The sequence below is a fragment of the Salvelinus sp. IW2-2015 genome, linkage group LG7 (genome assembly GCF_002910315.2).
Source record: "Salvelinus sp. IW2-2015 linkage group LG7, ASM291031v2, whole genome shotgun sequence".
NCBI classification, from domain to species: domain Eukaryota; kingdom Metazoa; phylum Chordata; class Actinopteri; order Salmoniformes; family Salmonidae; genus Salvelinus; species Salvelinus sp. IW2-2015.
In genome coordinates, this window is record NC_036847.1 from 31,414,987 (window position 1) to 31,440,162 (window position 25,176).

A 25,176-nucleotide genomic window follows, 5' to 3' on the forward strand; every position below is an offset into this window, starting at 1 on the left:
CACACACAGACACACACACAACACACACACACACACACCACACACACACACACCACACACACACACACATACACACACTTACTTAGTTGACCGCATGTTTGGACTTCAAACCAAATGGAACTCTAGATATAGAGAGTCATATACTAGCTGGGTAATTTTAACAAGCAAGACTCCACACACACACACACACACACACACACACACACACACACACACACTTACTTAGTTGACCGCATGTTTGGACTTCAAACCAAATGGAACTCTAGATATAGAGAGTCATATACTAGCTGGGTAATTTTAACAAGCAAGACTCCACGTTTCCGTAACAACTCACACAGCAGCCTAATCAGTAGCATAACTACTGAGTTGTTAGGTCCTGTGGTTGATCTTAAAGCAAATCTCAAAAGGAACCCACTCTTATCCCACAGTGGAAGCAGTGCAACAAGTCAGTAACTTCCTTTTAAATACTGTGGAACTATGGCTATTGGCTGTGTTCCAACATTCACACTAGAACACTTCCAGCATTGAAGCAGTATTCTGGTAGCATAAAGTCTGACACGTGGTAATCTAGTATGAACATTGGACTGTACTCTATGTAGCCCATGTCTCTGCCCTTGTAGAACAGAACTGAACAGAACATACCACAGGGAAAAGGTTCACTGTTACCATCAAATAAACACATGCATAGAGGGACAACTACTACTTAGCCTGAGTGCCAGTCTGTTTATGCTATCATACCAACTCCTTGTCACTCAATGTCATGCCAAACATGAAAGGAAGAGCACAAACAGGGTAACTACTAGAGTACTCACTGAGGCTCCCAATATGATGAAGATATGTAAGTCAGATGAATGGGACAGCTCACTTCTCAGCTGACCCAATATCTCAGAGTGGGTGAGACACTCAGGAACACCACTCTTCTCCATCTGGTGTGTTGTCTCTGTACTGTATGTCAAGCTTAGTTCCCTCTCTGCTGCTGAAAGACAGCAAGAGACATACAACAATAGCGACAGGAAGATGTTGGAGTCAGTCTTTGTGTGTGATCTTACTCTCTGTGTCGTGTTGTCTCATTCACTCACAAAGGGTCCAGGTCCAGCTATCTCCTGGCTCAGTCAGTAACAGAACAGTGGAGTGTGTGTGTGTGTGTGAGGTAGGTTCAAATTGTAACTGTCATCGTTGCATAGCAGAAATATTCACCAAGGCAATGCTGCCACCTATTGTTGCAAAGGAAGAATGTCTCAATGTGATATGGATAGGGGTACGGTGATTAGGCATCAGGATATATGATAAACAGAGTATGATGATTGTATACGAGTGTGAACAAATAAAGTGAGTGTGAGTTGGAGTGTCAATGTGAGTGAGTGTGTAGAGCCCTCTGAGTGTGTAGAGCCCTGTGAATGTGTAGAGTCCTGTGAGTGTGTAGAGTCCTGTGAGTTTTTTTATTTATTTTTATTTCACCTTTATTTAACCAGGTAGGCTAGTTGAGAACAAGTTCTCATTTGCAACTGCGACCTGGCCAAAATAAAGCATAGCAGTGTGAACAGACAACACAGAGTTACACATGGAGTAAACAATAAACAAGTCAATAACATGGTAGAAAAAAAGAGAATCTATATACAATGTGTGCAAAAGGCATGAGGTAGGCAATAAATCGAATAATTACAATTTAGCAGATTAACACTGAGTATAAATCATCAGATGATCATGTGAACAAGAAGAGTACTGGTACTGGTGTGCAAAAGAGCAGAAAAGTAAATAAATAAAAGCAGTATGGGGGGTGAGGTAGGTAAATTGGGTGGGTAGTTTACAGATGGACTATGTACAGCTGCAGCGATCGGTTAGCTGCTCGGATAGCAGATTTTTAAAGTTTTGAGGGAGAATAAAAGTCTCCAACTTCAGAGATTTTTGCAATTCGTTCCAGTCGCAGGCAGCAGAGAACTGGAAGGAAAGGCGTCCAAATGAGGTTTTAGCTTTAGGATGATCAGTGAGATACACCTGCTGAGCGCGTGCTGCGGGTGGTGTAGCCATGCTGACCAGTGAACTGAGATAAGGCGGCACTTTACCTAGCATAGCCTTGTAGATGACCTGGAGCCAGGTGTCTGACGACAACATGTAGCGAGGGCCAGCCGACTAGGGCATACAGGTCGCAGTGGGTCGTATAAGGTGCTTTATAACAAACAATTGCACTGTTGATGATAACTGCATCAGTTTGCTGAGGTAGAGTTTGGAAGCTATTTTTGAGATGACATCGCCGAAGCGAGGATCGGCAGGAATTCAGTTTTACTAGGTAAGTTTGGGCGGATGAAGAGCTTTGTTGCGGAATAGAAAGCCGATTCTTGATTTGATTGATTGGAGATGTTATATTGAGTCTGGAAGGAGAGTTTGCAGTCTAGCCAGACACCTAGGTACTTATAGATGTCCACATATTCTAGGTCGGAACCGTCCAGGGTGGTGATGCTAGTCGGGCGTGCGGGTGCAGGCAGCGAACGGTTGAAAAGCATGCATTTGGTTTTACTAGCGTTTTTAAGCAGTTGGAGGCCACGGAAGGAGTGTTGTATGGATTGAAGCTCGTTTGGAGGTTAGATAGCAACAGTGTCCAAGGAAGGGCCGAAGTATATAGAAATGTGTCGTCTGCGTAGAGTGGGACAGGGAATCCCGCAGCAAGAGCAACATCATTGATTATACAGAGAAAAGAGTCGGCCGAGAATTGAACCCTGTGGTACCCCATAGAGACTCCAGAGGACGACAACATGCCCTCCGATTTGACACACTGAACTCTGTCTGCAAAGTAGTTGGTAACCAGGCAAGGCATCATTAGAAAAACCGAGGCTACTGAGTCTGCCCATAAGAATATGTGATTGACAGAGTCGAAAGCCTTGCCAGTCGATGAAGACGGCTGCACAGTAATGTCTTTTATCGATGCGTTTATGATGTCTGTTTGACCTTGAGCGTGGCTGAGGTGCACCCGTGACCGGCTCGGAAACCGGATTGCACAGCGAGAAGGTACGGTGGGATTCGAGATGTCAGTGATCTGTTTGTTGACTTGGCTTTCGAAGACCTTAGATAGGCAGGCAGGATGGATATAGGTCTGTAACAGTTTGGGTCCAGGGTGGTTCCCCCTTTGAAGAGGATGACCGCGCAGCTTTCCAATCCTTTGGATCTCAGATGATACGAAGGAGAGGTTGAACAGGCTGTAATAGGGGTGCGACAATGGCGCGGACAGTTTCAGAAATAGGGGTCCAGATTTCAGCCCAGCTGATTTGTATGGGTCCAGGTTTTCCAGCTCTTTCAGAACATCTGCTATCGGATTTGGGTAAAGGAGAAGCTGGAGGCTTGGGCGAGTAGCAGCGGGGGGGCGGGGCTTTGGCCAAGTTGATCGCCAGGAAGAAGGCATGCCAGCCATTGAAAATGCTTGTTGAAGTCTTCGATTATCACGGATTTATCGTGGTGACCGTGTTACCTAGCCTCAGTGCAGTGGCAGCTGGAGGATGCTCTTGTTCTCCATGACTTTACAGTATCCCAGAACTTTTTGGAGTTAGCTACAGGATGCGAATTTCTGCTTGAAAAAGCTGGCCTTTGCTTCCTGACTGACTGCGTGTATTGGTTCCTGACTTCCCTGAACAGTTGCATATCGCGGGCTCTTCGATGCTATTGCAGTTCGCCACAGATGTTTTTGTGCTGGTCGAGGGCAGTCAGGTCTGGAGTGAACCAAGGGCTATATCTGTTCTTGGTTCTGCATTTTTTGAACGGAGCATGCTTGTCTAATATGGTGAGAAAGTAACATTTAAAGAATGACCAGCATCCTCAACTGACGGGATGAAGTCAATATCCTTCCAGGGTACCCGGCCAGGCTCAGTAGAAAGCCTGCTCGCAGAAGTTTTAGGGAGCGTTTGACATGATGAGGGTGGTCGTTTGACCCAGACCCGTGGCGGATACAGAGCAATGAGCAGTGATCGCTGAGATCTTGATTGAAGACAGCAAGAGTGTATTTGGAGGCAGGTTGGTCAGGATAATGTCTATTAGGGTGCCCATGTTTACGGATTTAGGTTGTACCTGGTGGGTTCTGATGATTTGGTGAGATTGAGGCATCAAGCTTGGATTGTAGGACTGCCGGTGTTAAGCATATCCCAGTTTAGGTCACCTAACAGAACAAACTCTGAAGCTAGATGGGGAGCGATCAATTCACAGATGGTGTCCGGCACAGCTGGGAGCTGAGGGGGTCGTAGCAGGCGCAACAGTGAGAGACTTATTTCTGAGAGATTATTTTTTAAAATTAGAAGTTCGAACTGTTTGGGCATAGAACTGGAAAGTATGACAGAACTTTGCAGGCTATCTCTGCAGTAGATTGCAACTCCTCCCCCTTTGGCATTTCTATCTTGACGGAAAGTGTTATAGTTGGGTATGGAAATCTCAGAATTTTTGGTGGCCTTCCTAGCCAGGATTCGGACACGGCAAGACATCAGATGGCAGAGTTGCTAAAGCGGTGAGTAAGCAAACTTAGGGAGGAGGCTTCTGATGTTGACATGCATGAGCCAAGGCTTTTTCGATCGCAGAAGTCAACAAATGAGGGTGACTGGGGACATGCAGGCCTGGGTTTACCTCCACATCACCCGAGGAACAGAGGAGTAGTAGGATGAGGGTGCGGCTAAAGGCTATCAAAACTGGCGCCTAGAGCGGTGGGGACAAAAATAAAAGGAGCAGATTTATGGGCGTGGTAGAATAGATTCTGGCATAATGTGCAGACAGGGGTATGAGGCGCGGGTACAGCGGAGGCAAGCCCAGGCACTGGGTGATGATAAGAAGAGTGTATCTCTGGACATCTTCTCAATGGGTGAGGTCACCGCATGTGTGGGGGGTGGGACAAAGGGTATCAGAGGTACGGAGAGTGGAACTACAGGGTCCATTGCAAACCAAAAACAATGACAATGAAAACTAGCCTGAACAACAGTATGCAACATATTGATATTTGAGAGAGACATACAATAAGGCATAATAAGTATTGCAGGTCTTGATTGGAGAGCTAGCTAAACAACAGGTAAGATAACAGCACGAATAACAGGTGCTAGTCTGACACAGCAAAACAGGTAAAAATGGCGATGACTAGGCAGAGAGGGTCGGATTAACTACACACAGATCCTGAGTTAAAGCACAGAGCCGACAGATAAGACACAAAATAAACAGAATGAGAGTACCGTGAATTAATGGACAGTCAAGCAGCACAGCTATGTAGCCAAGTGATCATATGTCCAGGGGCAGCCGTAGATGGAGCAGAGGAGCCTCCACTAAGCTAGCACGCGCGTGAAATATAGTAGCCCGGGGTGGTCTGCTCAGACGGAGGGGTTCTGCTCAGAACTGTGTGTGTCGACAGAGGATCCAAGCCAGATGGCGATGGCGAAAGAAGAGTGTGTGAATTGTAGAATAGTGTTTGCTAACTGGTGCTAGCTTCGTGGCAGTGGCACTAGCTCTTCAGCTAGCCGGCAGATGGGCCTAGCTCGAGGCTAGCTCAAGCTAACTGGTGCTTGCTTCGGGACAGAGTGTTTAGCCAGTAGTAGCCACTCGCGTTGCAGCTAGCTAGCTGTGATGATACGTGTAATTGTCAGCTTGCGTCAAATATCGTGTGAGTGTGGTAGAGTCCTGTGAGTGTGTAGACCTGTGAGTGTGTATCCTGTGATGTGTGGTAGATCCTGTGGTGTGTAGAGCCCTGTGTGTGTAGACCCTGTGATGTGTAGACCCTGTGAGTTGTAGACCCTTGAGTGTGTAGAGCCCTCTGAGTGTGTAGAGCCCTGTGAATGTGTAGAGTCCTGTGGGTGTGTAGAGCCCTGTGAGTGTGTAGAGCCCTGTGTGTGTAGAGCCCTGTGATGTGTGTAGAGCCCTGTGATGTGTGTAGAGCCCTGTGAGTGTGTAGAGCCCTGTGAGTGGTAGCAGTCCTGTGAGTGTGTAAGCCCTATGAGTGTGTAGAACCCTGTGATGTGTTAGAGCCCTGTTGAGTTGTAGAGCCTCGTGAGTGTATGTAAGCCTGGAGTGCATGTAGGCCGGATGTGTAGAGCCCTGTGAGTGTGTAGAGCCCTGTGAGTGTGTAGAGCCCTGTGAGTGTGTAGAGCCCTATGAGTGTGTAGAGCCCTGTGAGTGTGTATAGAGCCCTGTGAGTGTGCATTGTCAGTGCAAAAATAAAAGGGTAGATACAAGGTATGTGACATGGGCAAGGCATGAAAGACAACGCCCCACATTAGCTGCCTCTCTACATTCCAACAGACCAGGGCCTGATTTACCCATAGCGATCGGATTTAGGCTTACGAGTGTTTTAACGATGCAGCTTTCTTACAAAAGGCCCGAAGATGTAACATGCGTTTCCCAAAACACCACGGAGAGAGAATGTTCGCTAAGTGCATCGTTGTCAAGGCAGATGTCAATACTGATAGGATCCAAAGGCATCACTGCTCTCGGATCAGCTTTCTCCATTCAAATCTGACCTTAACATTAGAATTATGCCACAATACTGACGACGGATCAGCTCCTAGAAAGATATCACCCATGGCTGCAAAAAGAGGCGTTTTATTCTAATGCTCACCCTATAATAATGCACAAAATCAAGATTTGGCTAAACATTGCACACATTAGGCTACACATGAAATATTGAGTATACGCAACATAGATACCTAATCTTTCCATGACAGACTGACCAGGTGGAAGCTATGATCCCTTAATGATGTCACTTGTTCAATCCACTTCAAATCAGTGTAGAGATGAAGGGGAGAAGACAGATTAAAGAAGGATTTTTAAGCATTGAGACAAGGATTGTGTGTGTGTGCCATTCTAAGGGTAAATGGGCAAGACAAAATATTTAAGTGCCTTTGAACGGGTATGGTAGTAGGTGCCAGGCGCACCGGTTTGTGTCAAGAACTGCAAAGCTACTGGGTTTTTCCAGGTTTAACAGTTTCCCATGTGTATCAGGAATGATTCACCACCCAAAGGACATCCAGCCAACTCAACAACTGTGGGAAGCATGGGAGTCAACATGGGCCAGCATCCCTGTGGAACGCTTTCGACACCTTGTAGAGTCCATGCCCCCAACGAGTTGAGGCGGTTTAGAGGGCAAACGGGAGCCAACTCAATTAGGTGTTTTTAATGTTTTGCAAACTGTGTATATTGAGGCAAAACATTTGGTTGTAGACAAATTGCAAAATAAAGCAATTAAATGAACATGAAATTGACTTCAATATCATTCAAAGGTAAGAATTGAATGGCGAAAGCTGACCCGAGAGCAGCACCCCCTACGATCCAATCAGTATCAACACCAGCGTCAACAACGCACTTAGTGACCCTTCTCTCTACGTGGTGTTTTGGGAAACGCATGTCACATCTTTGGCTGTTGTAGGAAAGATGCATCGTTAAAAACACTCGTAAGCCTAATATCCATCGCTATCGGTAAACCGGGCCCTGGTTTGACAACCCTCAGCCACAGTCTTTCACCTCGTTTGTGAAGCCTGAAGCCGAGGCTAGACTACACTCAACTTTCATTTCCAAATACAAATAAATGACATGTCTTTCTTAAGATTAGTCCGTCTAACACACGTTCATAGTGGGCATTAACTTAGAACTTGTATAAGTTATAATTCATTGAAGGAACGACCTTAAGAGTCCGAAACCACTCCTTGCATAAACAATATTGTGCAATGCAAATTGTGAGAGAAAGATATATTTATCATTAACTAGCCTATTCAACAGCTCACCCGGAACAAGGTTTATTATTGTAGGAATTCATAAGTTCCAAATACCACACTACTCCCTACATATTGCACAACTTTTGACCAGATCCCTACGGGCCCTCGTCAAAAGTAGTGCACTATAGGGAACGGTGTACCATTTGGGACAAAAAGAAAAGTCTCGTATTATCAGCTTGTGGGTTCTGATAAGAACAGGGCCCATATCTCCAGCGTAATAAAAGTTGGTCTGGAATCAAAAAGTCACATAGGAACAGACACACACAAGAGCATGATATTCAGCATCCCTTAGTTCCCTTGCCAGATAATTTGCCTAATAGTATTGTATTTTGAACACACAGTACTTTCAGTTCGTGCCATATGTAAAGTAGTACATAACCAGGAACAAAAAACACAACGAGCTAGAGACAGTCTGGTAGAAACCAACCAAGTATCACATTGGTAGACGCTGCTGGAAAGACATGTTATCAAATGCTGGCTGTAATACACAATCTTCTTGTTTTTATTCATCTAATGTGGCCAAAAGATGGGTAAAGTTGATATCACAAGTCTTATTAAAGGCATGTTAATAAATCAAGAATTAACCTAAATTAAAACCCCCCAAAAGTACTCATTCCATTTCCATTCCAATCCTTCATATGTTAATAGGAATATTTGTCATGATTTTGAATATCCCTTTACCTCTGGTATATCCTGTAAGGAACATACAGTATGTCAGTTTACTATGACAAATAAAATAAAACATTTTTTTATTTTTTTTTACACCTCTCCCTTTGGCAGATATTTGCATTGTCACAGCAACAACATTCACAATGTCTACATTAATTTCCTGACAAACATAGTGTAAATTAGACAAACAAAACAATTATTTAAAATCTGGAGTATAAAGAAAAGGAACTTCTGTGTTAAGATCCTAGTGGTCAGTGATGGACATGTCTGGACATAGATCATATCGCTGCCTGCCAGTTCAGGGTCATGTTTAGTAGGGTATACCGTAGCAAAAGGTTTTGCAACAAAAATCTGTGTTCTCATTGGACAAGTTCAGGTAGGAGTGGAGATCCCAGTTTCACTCCGCTTCGAAATATTTCCCCCTACTGAACACAACCCAGGCTGCAGTGTTCAGTTCCCCCCCACCACGAGAAGGAACCAGACCCCCTTCAACCTTCATTCCTGAGTCTCCATCATAAATATAGTTCAAACAGTTAGAGGTTAAATCCTGAGCTCATTCACATAGGTAGGCAGTACTCTATGTTCTACCAGTTCATTCCTCTCAAGTCAGCAATGTTGTGTTCTCAGTGGCATATGTTCCTGTCCTGTTGTCCTCAGCTGGCACTGGCCCTTCCTTCTTGACCCTGAGTCTATGGGTGGATGGGCTGGTATAGGGGTCAAGGTCCAGTACAAGCTTTAATTATGGTTAAGGTCAGGGGTTAAAGTTCAGGGAGGTCAACTGAATGTCCAGTGCTGGTTGAGATCAGCAGTGTTGCAGTAGTACATCACTATCTGGCTCCCTATCAGGAGTAAGCATTTTCCACTGGCTGGGTTCTGGAGGAGATTCTCCTGGAGAGGGCAGAGGGTTAACACTACAGAGTCAGACCATGTACTGCAGCTATGGGCAGATACAGAACCAGTCAAAAGTTTGGACACACCTACTCATTTTAGGGTTCTTCTTTACTTTGACTATTTTCTACATTGTAGAATAATAGTGAAGACATCAAAACTATTAAGTAACATATGGAATCATGTAGTAACCAAAAAAAAGTGATAAACAAATAAAAATATATTTTAGATTCTTCAAAGTAGCCACCCTTCGCCGTGATGACAGCTTTTCACACTCTTGGCATTCTCTCAACCAGCTTCTTGAGGTTGTCACCTGGAATGCATTTCAATTAACAGGAGATCATTCTTAATACGTTTGAGCCAATCAGTTGTGTTGTGACAAGGTAGGGGTGGTATACAGAAGATAGCCCTATTTGGTAAAAGACCAAGTCCATATTATGTCAAGAACAGCTCGAATAAGCAAAGAGAAACGACAGTCCATCATTACTTTAAGACATGAAAGTCAGTCAATATGGAATTTTTCAAGAACTTTGAAAGTTTCTTCAAGTGCAGTCACAAAAACCAACAAGCGCTATGATGAAACTGTCTCTCATGAGGACTGCCACAGGAAAGGAAGACCCAGAGTTTTGGTTCCAACCGCCATGTCTTTGTGAGACGCAGAGTAGGTGAACGGATGATCTCCACAGGTGTGGTTCACACCGTGAAGCATGGAGTTGGTGTGATGGTGTGGGGGTGCTTTGCTGTGACACTGTCGGTTATTTATTTAGAATTCAAGGTAAACCTAACCTTTATGGCTACCACAGCTTTCTGCAGCGATACGCCATCCCATCTGATTTGCGCCTAGTGGGACTATCATTTGTTTTTCAACAAGACAATGACCCAACACACCTCCGGGCAGTGTAAGGGCTATTTTACCAAGAAGGAGAGTGATGGAGTGCTGCATCAGATGACCTGGCCTCCACAATCACCTGACCTCAACCCAATTGAGATAGTTTGGGATGAGTTGGACCGCATAGTGAAGGACAAGCAGCCAACAAGTGCTCAGCATATGTGGGAAGACTGTTGGAAAAGCATTCCAGGTGAAGCTGGTTGAGAGAATGCCAAAAGTGTGCAAAGCTGTCATCAAGGCAAAGGGTGGCTACTTTGAAGAATCTCAAATATAAAACATTTTTATTTGTTTAACACTTTTTTGGGTTACTAAACTCAGCAAAAAAAGAAACGTCACTTTTTCAGAACCCTGTCTTTCAAAGATAATTCGTAAAATCAAAATAACTTCACAGATCTTCATTGTAAAGGGTTTAAACACTGTTTCCCATGCATGTTCAATGAAACATAAACAATTAATGAATGCACCTGTGGAATGGTCGTTAGGACACTAACAGCTTACAGACGGTAGGCAATTAAGGTCACAGTTATGAAAACTTAGGACACGAAAGAGACCTTTCTACTGACTCTGAAAACACCAAAAGAAAGATGCCCAGGGTCCCTGCTCATCTGCGTGAACGTGCCTTAGGCATGCTGCAAGGAGGCAGGAGGACTGCAGATGTGGCCAGGGCAATAAATTGCAATGTCTGTACTGTGAGACGCCTAAGACAGCGCTACAGGGTGGACAGCTGATCGTCCTCGCAGTGGCAAACCACGTGTAACAACACCTGCACAGGATCGGTACATCCGAACATCACACCTGCGGGACAGGTACAGGATGGCAACAACAACTGCCCGAGTTACACCAGGAACGCACAACCCCTCCATCAGTGCTCAGACTGTCCACAATTGGCTGAGAGAGACAGCACTGAGGGCTTGTAAGCCTGTTGTAAGACAGGTCCTCACCAGACATCACCGGCAACAACGTCACCTATGGGCACAAACCCACCATCGCTGGACCAGACAGGACTGGCAAAAAGTGCTCTTCACTGACGAGTCGCGGTTTTGTCTCACCAGGGGTGATGGTCAGATTGAGGAATGAGCGTTACACCGAGGCCTGTACTCTGGAGCGGGATTGATTTGGAGGTGGAGGGTCCATCATGGTTTGGGGCAGTGTGTCACAGCATCATCGGACTGAGCTTGTTGTTATTGAAGGCAATCTCAAAGTTGTGCGTTACAGGGAAGACATCCTCCTCCCTCATGTGGTACCCTTCCTGCAGGCTCATCCTGACATGACCCTCCAGCATGACAATGCCACCAGGCACACTGCTCGTTCTGTGTGTGATTTCCTGCAAGATGGGAATGTCATTGTTCTGCCATGGCCAGCAAAGAGCCCGGATCTCAATCCTATTGAGCACGTCTGGGACCTGTTGGATCGGAGGGTGAGGGCTAGGGCCATTCCCCCCAGAAATGTCTGGGAACTTGCAGGTGCCTTGGTGGAAAAGTGGGGTAACATCTCACAGCAAGAACTGGCAAATCTGGTGCAGTCTATGAGGAGGAGATGCCCTGCAGTACTTAATGCAGCTGGTGGCCACACCAGATACTGACTGTTACTTTTGATTTTGACCGCCCCTTTGTTCAGGGACACATTATTCCATTTCTGTTAGTCACATGTCTGTGGAACTTGTTCAGTTTATGTCTCAGTTGTTGAATCTTGTTATGTTCATACAAATATTTACACATGTTAAGTTTGCTGAAAATAAACGCAGTTGACAGTGAGAGAACGTTTCTTCTTTTGCTGAGTTTACATGATTCCATATGTTATTTCATAGTTTTGATGTCTTCACTTTTATTCTATTATCCAAACTTTTGACTGGTACTGTCCTGAAAATCTATGGTAATACCTGAACATGGTTGTCGAGCGATGATCAACAACCGATTTGACAGAGCGTGAAGAATTTTGAAAAGAATAATGGGCAAATATTGAACAATCCAGGTGTGGAAAGCTCTTAGAGACTTACTTAGAAAGACTCACAGCTGTAATCACTGCCAAAGGTGCTTCTACAAAGTATTGACTCGGGTATGAGTACTTACGTATATTACATTTCTGCATTTCCTTTTCAATACATTTGCTAACATTTTTAAAAACATGTTTTACTTTATCATTATGGAGATTTGTGTGTGGATGGGTGAGAATTCAAGCTGTAACACAACAAAATGTGGAATAAGTCAAGGGGTATGAATACTTTCTGAAGACACTGTGTGTGTGTGTGTGTGTGTGTGTGTGTGTGTGTGTGTGTGTGTGTGTGTGTGTGTGTGTGTGTGTGTGTGTGTGTGTGTGTGTGTGTGTGTGTGTGTGTATACATTACTTTAGTGCCTTGCTGCAAATAAGATGCGTGTTTTGTAATATTTTATTTCTGTACAGGCTTCCTTTTCAAGGTTAGTATTGTTGAGTAACTACAATGTTATGATCCATCCTCAGTTCTCATATCACAGTCATTAAACTCTGTAACTGTTTTAAAGTCACCATTGGCTTCATGGTGAAATCCCTGAGTGGTTTCCTTCCTCTCTGACAACTGAGTTAGGAAAGACGCCTGTAACTTTGTAGTGACTGGGTCTATTGATACACCATCCAAAGTGTCATTAATAACTTCACCATGCTCAAAGGGACATCCAATGTCTGTTTAAATTATTATTATTTTTAAATCTTGGAAAAACCAAATATTGTGGTTGAATAATGTTATGAGTTGTTGTGTGTAGGCCAGTGACAAAATCTCAAATGTAAAATTCAGGCTGTAACAACAAAATGCAGAAAAAGTCAAGGGGTGTGAATACTTTCTGAAGGCACTGTGTATATATTTTCACACTATGAGATTGGAATAGTACTGTGAATGTGAAAATGATGATAATGCCCTTTTAGTAGAAAAGTATAATACTTTGAAGGCACTGTGTGTGAGTGTGCGTGTATGCATGCTTGTCCACATCATTTTCCTTACCTCTGTAAAGACCCACTCCTGTTGTGGCGCCACGCTGGTCCCTTGACCCTTCAGTGTACAGAGCTCTATCTTAACCTGGTCTGGCTGGGGGTTGGCCTGCAGACACAGCTGCTTCCCTATGTTGTGACGCAGCTCCTTATGGGATGTATACTCAAAGTACTGGGGTGACAGAGAAGAGATACAAAGACTGAGGAACTTTCCTTATAAAACGGGGTCCTTTTTAAACCATCTGAAGGCTTACAGAGAATGTATAAAGTCTTTATGATAAGGGTACATTAAGCCTTGAATACATTAAGCCTACTTGTTCCAAAAGAGACATCATCCAATTCAATGAGAGTCAATACTGAGTCACCATCTACCACACAACCACAGTACAGTACCTGATTGCCCCCCATGTTGTGGCAGGTGTACATGATCAGTGGCTTTCCTCCTTGGTTGTTTTCTCCTACATCCAGACAGCTCTGAGTGCCAGAGTTCTTAATCTGCACACACACACGATATCAACACAGCAAATAAACATGCACTGCTGTCCCTAAGGCACAACGGAAAACGACTACTGTGAGTGAGTGTGTTTGTGTACACCTGAAGGGATTTGGGAACGAGACTTACCGCTCCAAACTTGGTCGGGGTGAGGTCTGGTACGAACATCTCGGGGTAGATATTATTCAAATACCAGGTGAAGTTCTTACAATGTAGGCTCTCCCTCAGATTCACACGCTCTGAGATGTCACCAAACCCTTTCTGTAAAACAAAGATTCACATGCTCTGAGATGTCACCAAACCCTTTCTGTAAAACAAACATTCACATGCTTGAGATGTCACCAAACCCTTTCTGTAAAACAACATTCACATGCTCTGAGATGTCACCAAACCTTTCTGTAAAACAAAACATTCACATGCTCTGAGATGTCACAACCTTTCTGTAAAACAAACATTCACATGCTCTGAGATGTCACCAAACCCTTTCTGTAAAACAAAGATGCACATGCTCTGAGATGTCACCAAACCCATTCTGTAACAGACAGAGGAGTGGAAATGAGTGAGAAAAACTTCAATCCTGTGCACTGATAGTTAACTTTAACCCCATATATCATATATAGCCACTCATAAGAACTTGTATTTCAGCCTGCTCCAGATGCAATTTGCATATTAATATCTTATAAACAGATTCCGGTATGTGCAGACACACATTATGCACAGTAGTGTGTTGGATTACAGTGAGCCTTGATTAAGAGCTTCCTTTTGTGTCGAGCGAATGTGAGATGACCAAATCTGTCAAAACAAGATTATCTAATAGTATTATGAAACTTGGGAGTAATTGAAAACATGCCATGTACTTAACTATATCTAGCAGTACAGTGTAGGACTCTTGCTGGTGACTGAGCACATACCTCTTTGGCCATCTTGGCAGCGTTGCTGTTGCGTCGGTAGTAGATGCGTTTGTAGTCGTCCATCCAGACCTCGGCTAATCGTACCTGGTTCCGTGTGATGACCTCAGTGCCTTTAGGGAAGGTGTGGGGGGACTTGGTACGGAACACGTGACCAACCACAGAACACGGAATGATCTCCAGCTGGCCCCCACACTGCCACACCTGCGGGAGGGGAGTGGTGTCAGAAAGTTGATAACAGTTAGCTGAATAACTTAGTGACCTGCCTTGTCACTGGAGGTACAATGACCAAGGACACACCGATTATTTGCTAATTGTATTGATGACGACACTGATCCTGTAGCAGCTGACAAGGTCACTGGCTGCGTTTCAAATTCATAAAAAGACACACCCTCGCCCACTTACCCTCGCCTTATGCCCTTGGGGGAATCCCCGCGGCCATATCTGTTGTCGGTCCAAATGATTAGCCAAGCAAGGGAGCAAAGTAAGCCCCTCAGCCCTTGTTTTTAATGGAGTTTGCGAGTGTACAATTATGTTCACTTCAGGGCCTGAAACACCCCATAACTATACATCCGCTAAGAAAAGTCAGCCAAAACTTAAAACTTCAATGTCAATATGGAGTCAACATACAAGTGTAAGTAAAAACAAATGTAAATAAGTTAGAAATTGGGCTACTAATGCACAAACACATCTCGTAAAAGTAATTATGTTTTTGTTTGGTTAGCTTTTGGAACTTGTAGAAATAAAACATTTTCCTTCTTCAGAAGTAACTAGGCAGGCTAACGTTAGTCATCTAATTAATTTGCTAGCTATCATACAGTAGGCATATATCAATAATTATATAGTTAATATAAGTAGACATGCAATCATAATTGACTGTAGCGCATATAAAGCACCCACATGCTACCAGTAGCTGAAAACACAATTGTCGCAGGACGAACGAGGGACGAATTTCTGGGCAAGGGCGGTCCATTTAAAATTCATTCCTTCCTCCCTCGCCATGCAAGTATATACTCGTCAGACGTCAGGATACATCATCAGAAGTGTCCACTTAATTTGAGGGCTAAGGGGAGAGGGTATGTCTGTTAAGTGTTTGGAATGCAGCCACTGTCTTTCTGTTTTGACTTCCCAGAAGCCTCTGGGGCTGGTGTTTACAGAACATTTGGTGCTATATGTCTGATTAGGATATTAAGTGCCTGTCTCCAAGAGGCCAGTTAGACATTTCCTTTGCTTCTGTGCTGGGTGGTGTCTCCCGGTTGCAACTTGTAATAAACCACATTGATTGACTACCTATGACTGATGTCATTTTTCCTTCACCTGGAATTTCCCATTGCAGATACACATGCTCACACCATTTACACATTACAGTACATGTCATTTCAATCACTCCAACATGTGCAATTAAGGTGGGAGATTTGTAGAAACAAGGGAGATTATTTCAGACCAGAGCCATATACAACATTGAGGTCACATGACACCATTCAACCAATTAAATTGAGGTAATAATAAACAGAAACAGAATGTCGTTAAGAAAGCATAATGACTAAACTCTCTATATATATATATCGCAGTGTTTTAGACTTGCTGAAGTTCTTGATAAATTCCACTTCATTAACGCTGTTAGAGGAAAGGGCAGAGGGGAAACTAACCCTAAAGGACATCTCCACATTCTCACCCCCCCAGATCTCCATCTTGTCATCGTACGTCCCAATGTGTTCAAAATACTTCTTGGAGATGGAGAAGAGCCCACCGGCAAACGTTGGAGTTCTGAAGGAACAGACCCGTAGAGGTGACAAATGGTGTCAATGCAATGCAAAAGCATGAGATAATATTGTATTACACCGAGTGTACAAAACATTAAGAACGCCTTCCTAATATTGAGTTGCACCCCCCCTCTTTTGCCCTCAGAACAGCCTCAATTCATCAGGGCATGGACTCTACAAGGTGTTGAAAGCATTCCACAGGGATGCCTGCCCATGTTGACTCCAATGCTTCCCACAGTTGTGTCAAGTTTGCTGGATGTCTTTTGGGTGCTGGACCATTCTTGATACAAACTCAGCAGCATTGCAGTCCCCCCCCCCAGTGTGCCTCTCACCAACTACAATACCCAGTTCAAAAGGAACTTATATCTTTTGTCTTGCCCATTCACCGTCTGAATGGCACAAATACACAATCCATGTCTCAATTGTCTCTAGGCTTAAAAATATTGATTTAACCCATCTTCTCCCTTTCACCTACACCGATTGAAGTGGATTTAACAAGTGACCATAGCTTTCATCTGGCTTCACTTGGTCATTCTATGTCATGGAAAGAGCAGGTGTTCATAATGTTTTGTACACTCCATGTACATGGCTGTTTTAGACTAAATATTTGATATATTCCACTTTATTAACGCTGTTTGAAAGCATGAGATAATGTTGTGTAATATGTTACTGTAATATTGAAGTTACTATACATGCTGAATTGTGAGCTTTTCATTAACATCACTATGCAGGTGGTTAAATAAAGGGTCAATTAAATAAATGATGTAAATTATGTTTGGTGGGTCCCTAGCCCTTACTTGACGGGGTAGGTCTCGTCTTTGCGTCTGTTCCTCTCCTGCTCGGGGATGCCCTCCCAGCCGAAGGTGAGGCTCCAGTCAAAGTTCCCTCTGTTCTGGGCCTTAGCGGTGGCTACAGGCTTTTTGAAGGCAAAGTTATTCAGGTTGATGGTGGTGATCTCTGGGCTGACCACGGCCGTGGGCTCCTCTACGATACGAGCAAGCAGGGGCTCCAGCCAGCCATGGAAACACTCACCTGGGAGGGGAGAGGAGGGTGAGAGGAGGGTGAGAGGAGGGTGAGAGGAGGGGAGGGGAGGGTGAGAGGAGGGTGAGAAAGGGGAGATGAGGGTGAGAGGAGGGTCAGAGGAGGTCAGAGGAGGTGAGAGGAGGGTGAGAGGAGGGTAACTAGATTAGGGTGAGAGGAGGGTGTTCAGTAACTAGATTATTTTTTAATATATTTTTTTTACAACAAACAAAGTACAAAAAGGAGGTTCAGCTGACAAACGCTGTGGAACATTGCAGATAGAGATGTTATGAATGAAGCTGACTCCATTTCCAATTCTACATGACAGAACATCATATACACTCTTGACACAATACTTTTCTATTTGAATATTGTGTAACGTTGCATGTGCATGTTGTACATGGTTAGTCTAATGCAGAACTCGTCATTGAGACAACGCTGAAGCATCAATCCATTGGGCGAGTCAGTGCTACATTTTCATTTGTGCCGAAATCAAAATGAAATGACAGTTTTCGTGCAAACTCAGCAGGCCTTGGTGTGAAACAGGCCTTTAGAAGTGCCCTCTTTATTTGATTACATATGGTTAATTTACATATGGTTAATTTACATATGGTTAATTTACATATGGTTAATGCAGTTTTTGGTGTGCTTATCAATGTACAACCACCTTTTCTCCCCCACTCTCGTCAATCATTTTTCATTAAGTCATACAAAAGTGTTACATTGTGTGAAGTTTAAAATACATCCGGTCATTACTAAATGTGTATTGTGATATATTAAAATGTTTTATCACAACAACAACAAAAAACATGTCATTTATAAAATATTTTAAATCTGCAGTCTTCCTCAAATGAAGGGGATGATGATGCAATCTTTGCAAGAGGGAGGGAATCTGATTTCATTGGTCCTCAACACATGGCTCTGTCATGATCGTTATAAGGAGTGGACCAAGATGCAGCGTGGTATGTTTCCATCCTCTTTATTTGGAAGAGAAACTTAAAGAACAAAAAAACAATAAAACGAACAAACGAAACGTGAAGCTCAGAGTAGTGCTCACAGGCAACTATACCTAGACAAGATCCCACAAAGCACAATAGGGAAATGGCTACCTAAATATGATCCCCAATCAGAGACAACAATAAACAGCTGCCTCTGATTGGGAACCACACCAGGCCAACATAGACATACCAATTCCCCTAGATAACCCACCCTTAAATCACACCCCGACCTAACCAACATAGAGAATAAACAGCTCTCTATGGTCAGGGCGTTACAGGCTCATTAATCTAATTCAGGGAAGTTTAGCCGTGAGTTAGCCTGCCCCGGAGCAGGTTAGTTGTGAAGGATTCGTTGCCATAGAAAGTTACCTGGCTAAAAGCTGAGCCACTTTCGTATGACCAGTTATCCCAAGTTGACCAATTTTTTACATTTATACATGTTAGTCATTTAGCAGACGCTCTTATCCAGAGAAATTAGGATTAAGTGCCTTGCTCAAGGGCACAGACAGATTTTTCACCTTGTCGGCTCGGTGATTCAAATTAGCCACCTAATTAGCACCTAGGCTAACCGCTAGGCTACAAGTTACCTTGCTAACTTCTCAAACCTGCTTCGTAGGATACCCCTCTGGCCTCAGACCCCTTTACAGGATGACCCTGATAATTCACAGTATCTGTGTATGTATTTGTATACGTTTCATAAATACAGTGGCCACTTTATTATGTACACGTTTACAAAAATGTTTCGCTCCTACAGACAGTGAGTCACGTGGCCACGACTTGCTGTATAAAGCAGCCAGACAGGCGTCGGGCCATTCAGTTACTATTCGATTGAACTTTAGAATGGGCATAGCAAGTGACCCAAGCAACTTTGAGCATGGTACTGTATGATCGTCAGTGCCAGGCTCGCCGGTTCCAGTATCTCAGAAACAGCCGGCCTCCTGGGCTTTTCACGCAGGGCAAAACAATACCTATTCTATCCTCCAATGTGTCCCTTGTCTTCTGCTCTCCAATCACGGGCTGCGTCTCCAAGACTGGTGCGACAAACAAAACATGCAGTCAGCGGCAGTCCTGTGGGCGAAAACAGCTCGTTGATGAGATGTCGATGGAGAATAGCAAGAATCGTGCAAGCTAACAAGCAGGCCACAAACAGTGGTGTGCAGAACGGCATCCCGGAATGCACAACTTGTTGTTCCTTGTCATGGATGGGCTATTGCAGCAGACGACCACACTGGGTTCCACTGCTACCAAAAACAAGAAGCAGCAGCTCCAGTGGGCACGCAATCACCAACACTGGACAATTGAGGAGTGGAAAAACTTTGCCTGGTCCAAAGAATCTCGGTTCCTGTTGCGTCATGCTGATGGCAGAGTCAGGATTTGGTGTAATCAGCATGAGTTCATTCCCCAATCCTGCCTGGTGTCAACGGTACAGCCTGGTGGCGGTGGTGTACTGGTGTGGGGAATGTTTTCCTGGCACACGTTAGGTCCCTTGATACCAATTGAGCAATGTTTCATGCACCGAAGTATTCAGGCTAGGGGGTCTGACCTGGTACTACCTAATGAACTGGCCACAGTGTATATATATATACTGTATATATATCCATGCAATGCCTTTATCACCTTGTATCTGAATTTATAGCCCTTCATCACTCCACTTTACATCTCTCTAAGTATATGTGTGTGGAATGGTGTCGCACATCTAGGTTCTAGCAGGGTAACCTGAAGAACAGGTTTCAACTGTTGACTACTAAGAGAACCCCAATCTACAACGGACATCTAACTGAGACAAACCGACTAGTCGTGACCTAAGGCCACTAACCACTATTTTTTTTTAATCAGTGTTCTTTCCTGATAGTTTCTGGTTGAAAATACTCATATACACAGGAACTTTTAAATCAGAAGGTTTGTGTGGTCGGGAGTTTCAACTTTCCATAGTGACATCACTTTGTAGTAAATTGGTTAATAGACCAATAATAAAAAGAGTTCCAAACCTCTCTGCAAATAAAAAGACTACCAAACCTCTCAGCCAATAACAGCTAGTTTTCCCCCCTTCCACTCAGACCACGTTTTTGCTAAAAAGCTATTTTAGCCTATTTTAATGGAAATCTTTTACAGTAAGGTAATTCATTGTTACCCAAATGATTTGATATAAAAACTTCTGCATTGGGTCTTTTTCCCAACATTTCTGGTTTTGCCCTAGTGCTAACTTTTGCCCTCATGACACTAATCAAGTCATCAGGCATCAATTTGATGATCTCAATCAGGTGTATTAGTTGCGAGGTCAACAACTATAATGTGCACCCCTTTGAGTTCCCAGGACCAGGACTGGGAAACACTGCTTTAAAGAACTCAATATAAATATCACAGGCAGACAGCGGGGCAACTTCTTGGTACAAACATTAACACATTAGAAAATCTACCACATACCTTTAACACTTTACAATAATATATACATAACATGATTTATATAGGGTTTAAAAGTAGTTCATAAACTCAGTTATTAGATTATAGGTAGTTTATCTGTACTAAACATTTAAACAAATACCTAGATGTAGCACAATGGTCGTAAATGGATTGATCTAATGGGTACCATTTTACCCCCTCCACCTATCCTTCCATTTTACCCCCTACACTTATCCTTCCATTTTACCCCCTCCACCCATCCTTCCATTTTACCCCCTACATCTATCCTTCCATTTTACCCCCTACATCTATCCTTCCATTTTACCCCCTCCACCTATCCTTCCATTTTACCCCCTCCATCTATCCTTCCATTTTACCCCCTCTACCTATCCTTCCATTTTAACCCCTCCATCTATCCTTCCATTTTACCCCCTCCACCTAGGTAGGATGAGGAGGTCGTGGCTCGATCTGAAACCATGCCAACTCTTGCATATACAGTAGCTAGTCACAGTGTGCATCCAGGAAGGAGAGTGTCTCTCCCTGGGCCTCCCAGCATTCATTCATTCATCAAACCATCACTACTCACAGTGTGCGTCCAGGAAGGTGAGTCTCTCTCAATGGGCCCCCCAGCATTCATTCATTCATCCAACCATCACTACTCACAGTGTGCGTCCAGGAAGGTGAGTGTTTGTCCCAGTGCCCCCCTGGCCCCCAGGAGCCTGGCTGTGATCAGGCCCTTCCTCTCCTGCTGTCTCACCACCTTCACTATATTCAGCTGTTTCACATACTCATCCAGCCGAGTCCCCAGGTGCTCTGGTTGGAAGAAGGAAACACATACCTGATATTAAATTATTTTCTTCAGGTGGTCTGGAGCATGGGGGTTAATGACAGGAGGTTAATGCTGCGTTCATAACAAAGTGGGAAACACAAAATACTACTTGTAAAATGGGAATGTGCGTTCACATGCTTTGAACTCGTTGAAAACGCCTATTGGCGAAACGGCAATCAAGCTGCGTCAACTAGAGGTCGACCGATTATGATTTTTCAACGCCGATACCGATACCGATTATTGGAGGGCCAAAAAGCCGATACCGATTAATCGGCCGATTCTTTCTTTTTATTTGTAATAATGACAATTACAACAATACTGAATGAACACTTATTTTAACTTAATATAAAAATCAATAAAATAAATTTAGCCTCAAATAATGAAACATGTTCAATTTGGTGTAAATAATGCAAAAACAAAGTGTTGGAGAAGAAAGTAAAAGTGCAATATGTGCCATGTAAGAAAGCTAACGTTTAAGTTCCTTGCTCAGAACATGAGAACATATGAAAGCTGGTGGTTCCTTTTAACATGAGTCTTCAATATTCCCAGGTAAGAAGTTTTAGGTTGTAGTTATTATAGGAATTATAGACTATTTCTCTCTATACGGTTTGTATTTCATATACCTTTGACTATTGGATGTTCTTATAGGCACTTTCGTATTGCCAGTGTAACAGTTCAGCTTCCATCCCTCTCCTCGCCGCACCTGGGCTCGAACCAGGAACACATCGACAACAGCCACCCTCGAAGCAGCGTTACCCATGCAGAGCAAAGGGAACAACTACTCCAAGTCTCAGAGCGAGTGACCTTTGAACCGCTATTAGAGCGCACCCCGCTAACTAGCTAGCCATTTCACATTCGTTACACCAGCCTAATCTCGGGAGTTGATAGGCTTGAAGTCATAAACATCGCAATGCTTGAGCATTGCGAGAGCTGTGGGCAAAACGCACGAAAGTGCTGTTTGAAATGAATGCTTACGAGCCTGCTGCTGCCTACCATCGCTCAGTCAGACTGCTCTATCAAATCATAGACTTAATTATAACATAATAACACACAGAAATACGAGCCTTAGGTCATTAATATGGTCGAATCCAGAAACTATCATCTCGAAAACAAAACGTTTATTCTTTCAGTGAAATACGGAACCGTTCCGTATTTTATCTAACGGGTGGCATCCATAAGTCTAAATATTCCTGTTGCATCGCACAACTTCAATGTTATGCTATAATTACGTAAATTCTGGCAAATTAGTTTGCAATGAGCCAGGCGGCCCAAACTGTTGCATATACCCGGACCTCTGCGTGCAATGCACGCAAGAGAAGTGACACAATTTCACCTGGTTAATATTGCCTGCTAACTGGATTTCTTTTAGCTAAATATGCAGGTTTAAAAATATATACTTCTGTGTATTGATTTTAAGAAAGGCATTGATGTTTATGGTTAGGTACACGTTGGAGCAACGACAGTCCTCTTTCGCGCGAATGCGCACTGCATCGATTATATGCAACGCAGGACACGCTAGATAAACTAGTAATATCATCAACCATGTGTAGTTATAACTAGTGATTATGATTGATTGATTGATTGTTTTTTATAAGATAAGTTTAATTCTAGCTAGCAACTTACCTTGGCTTCTTACTGCATTCGCGTAACAGGCGGGCTCCTCGTGAGGCAGGTGGTTAGAGCGTTGGACTAGTTAACCGTAAGGTTGCAAGATTGAATCCCTGAGCGGACAAGGTAAAAATCTGTCCTCCTGAACAAGGCAGTTAACCCCCGTTCTAGGCCGTCATTGAAAATAAGAATGTGTTCTTAACTGACTTGCCTAGTTAAATAAAGGTGTAAAAAATATAATAATAATAAAATCGGCAAAATTCGGCATCCAAAAATACCGATTTCCGATTGTTATGAAAAACTTGAAATCGGCCCTAATTAATCGGCATTCCGATTAATCGGTCGACCTCTAGCGTCAACCATAAACTAAAAGTACAGCTATCATGCTCGTAAACAAATTATAGTGTTCAAAAACCATATTAATAGATCCATTTTTATAAGTTTTGTTGTTGTTTATTGCCGAAAAAGCTGTTCGAGGTCATTCCTTAGTACTGTATGTGACGTCAGAGTTCAGCATGTGGGAGATCTGATCAGGCATGATAGACGTATTTTCCACGGGTTAGAGGGGCATTCAAGTGAATTTTTCCCGGTCGTATGCTTGTATTTACGGATTCACAGCATTAGAACAGCATCTCTAGGGAACTGACAGAGAGCAGGGGTGTGTTCATAGGACTGTAACCACATGCTGTCTAACTGTGATGGCATAGTACTGTAACCACATGCTGTCTAAATGTGATGGCATAGGACTGTAACCACATGCTGTCTAACTGTGATGGCATAGGACTGTAACCACATGCTGTCTAAATGTGATGGCATAGGACTGTAACCGCATGCTGTCTAACTGTGATGGCATAGTACTGTAACCACATGCTGTCTAAATGTGATGGCATAGGACTGTAACCACATGCTGTCTAACTGATGGCATAGGACTGTAACCGCATGCTGTCTAAATGTGATGGCATAGGACTGTAACCACATGCCGTCTAAATGTGATGGCATAGTACTGGAACCACATGCCGTCTAAATGTGATGGCATAGGACTGTAACACAATGCTGTCTAAATGTGATGGCATAGGACTGTAACCACATGCTGTCTAACTGATGGCATAGGACTGTAACCACATGCTGTCTAACTGTGATGGCATAGGACTGTAACCGCATGCTGTCTAACTGTGATGGCATAGTACTGTAACCACATGCTGTCTAAATGTGATGGCATAGACTGTAACCACATGCTGTCTAACTGATGGCATAGGACTGTAACCGCATGCTGTCTAAATGTGATGGCATAGGACTGTAACCACATGCCGTCTAAATGTGATGGCATAGTACTGGAACCCACTGCTGTCTAAATGTGATGGCATAGGACTGTAACCACATGCTGTCTAAATGTGATGGCATAGGACTGTAACCACATGCTGTCTAACTGATGGCATAGGACTGTAACCACATGCTGTCTAAATGTGATGGCATAGTACTGGAACCACATGCTGTCTAAATGTGATGGCATAGGACTGTAACCGCATGCTGTCTAAATGTGATGGCATAGGACTGGAACACATGCTGTCTAAATGTGATGGCATAGGACTGTAACCGCATGCTGTCTAAATGTGATGGCATGGGACTGTAACCACATGCCGTTTAAATGTGATGGCATAGGACTGTAACCGCATGCTGTCTAAATGTGATGGCTAGGACTGTAACCACATGCTGTCTAAATGTGATGGCATAGGATTGTAACCGCATGCTGTCTAAATGTGATGGCATAGGACTGTAACCGCATGCTGTCTAAATGTGATGGCATAGGATTCTAACCGCATGCTGTCTAAATGTGATGGCATAGGACTGTAACCACATGCTGTCTAAATGTGATGGCATAAGACTGTAACCGCATGCTGTCTAAATGTGATGGCATAGGACTGTACACAACATGCCGTTTAAATGTGATGGCATAGGACTGTAACCACATGCTGTCTAAATGTGATGGCATAGGACTGTAACCACATGCCGTTTAACTGATGGCATAGGACTG

The 25,176-nt window shown here is 43.6% G+C and overlaps 1 protein-coding gene and 1 pseudogene across 5 annotated transcripts in view; both read right to left on the reverse strand.

Annotated features, from left to right (window-relative positions):
• LOC111966825 (glucose-6-phosphate 1-dehydrogenase-like) overlaps positions 1–1,137 on the reverse strand; it is a 28,088-nt pseudogene extending 26,951 nt beyond the window's left edge.
• Positions 1,138–8,200: 7,063 nt separating this feature from the next.
• Positions 8,201–25,176, reverse strand: part of LOC111966827 (polypeptide N-acetylgalactosaminyltransferase 6-like) — a 34,937-nt gene continuing 17,961 nt past the window's right edge. For 4 of the 5 annotated variants that reach the window (XM_023991774.2, XM_023991773.2, XM_023991772.2 and 1 more), the window contains exons 5-12: positions 21,371–21,520; positions 17,087–17,321; positions 16,176–16,293; positions 14,530–14,730; positions 13,748–13,879; positions 13,519–13,620; positions 13,139–13,297; positions 8,201–9,278 (exon numbers count right to left, since the gene is read on the reverse strand). In XM_023991774.2, coding sequence (XP_023847542.1) covers positions 9,165–9,278; positions 13,139–13,297; positions 13,519–13,620; positions 13,748–13,879; positions 14,530–14,730; positions 16,176–16,293; positions 17,087–17,321; positions 21,371–21,520 — 1,211 coding nt within the window. In that variant the 3' untranslated portion in view covers positions 8,201–9,164. Of the gene's footprint in view, positions 9,279–13,138; positions 13,298–13,518; positions 13,621–13,747; positions 14,151–14,529; positions 14,731–16,175; positions 16,294–17,086; positions 17,322–21,370; positions 21,521–25,176 lie in introns of those variants that run through there. The other variant, XM_070444630.1, reaches the window with a different exon arrangement.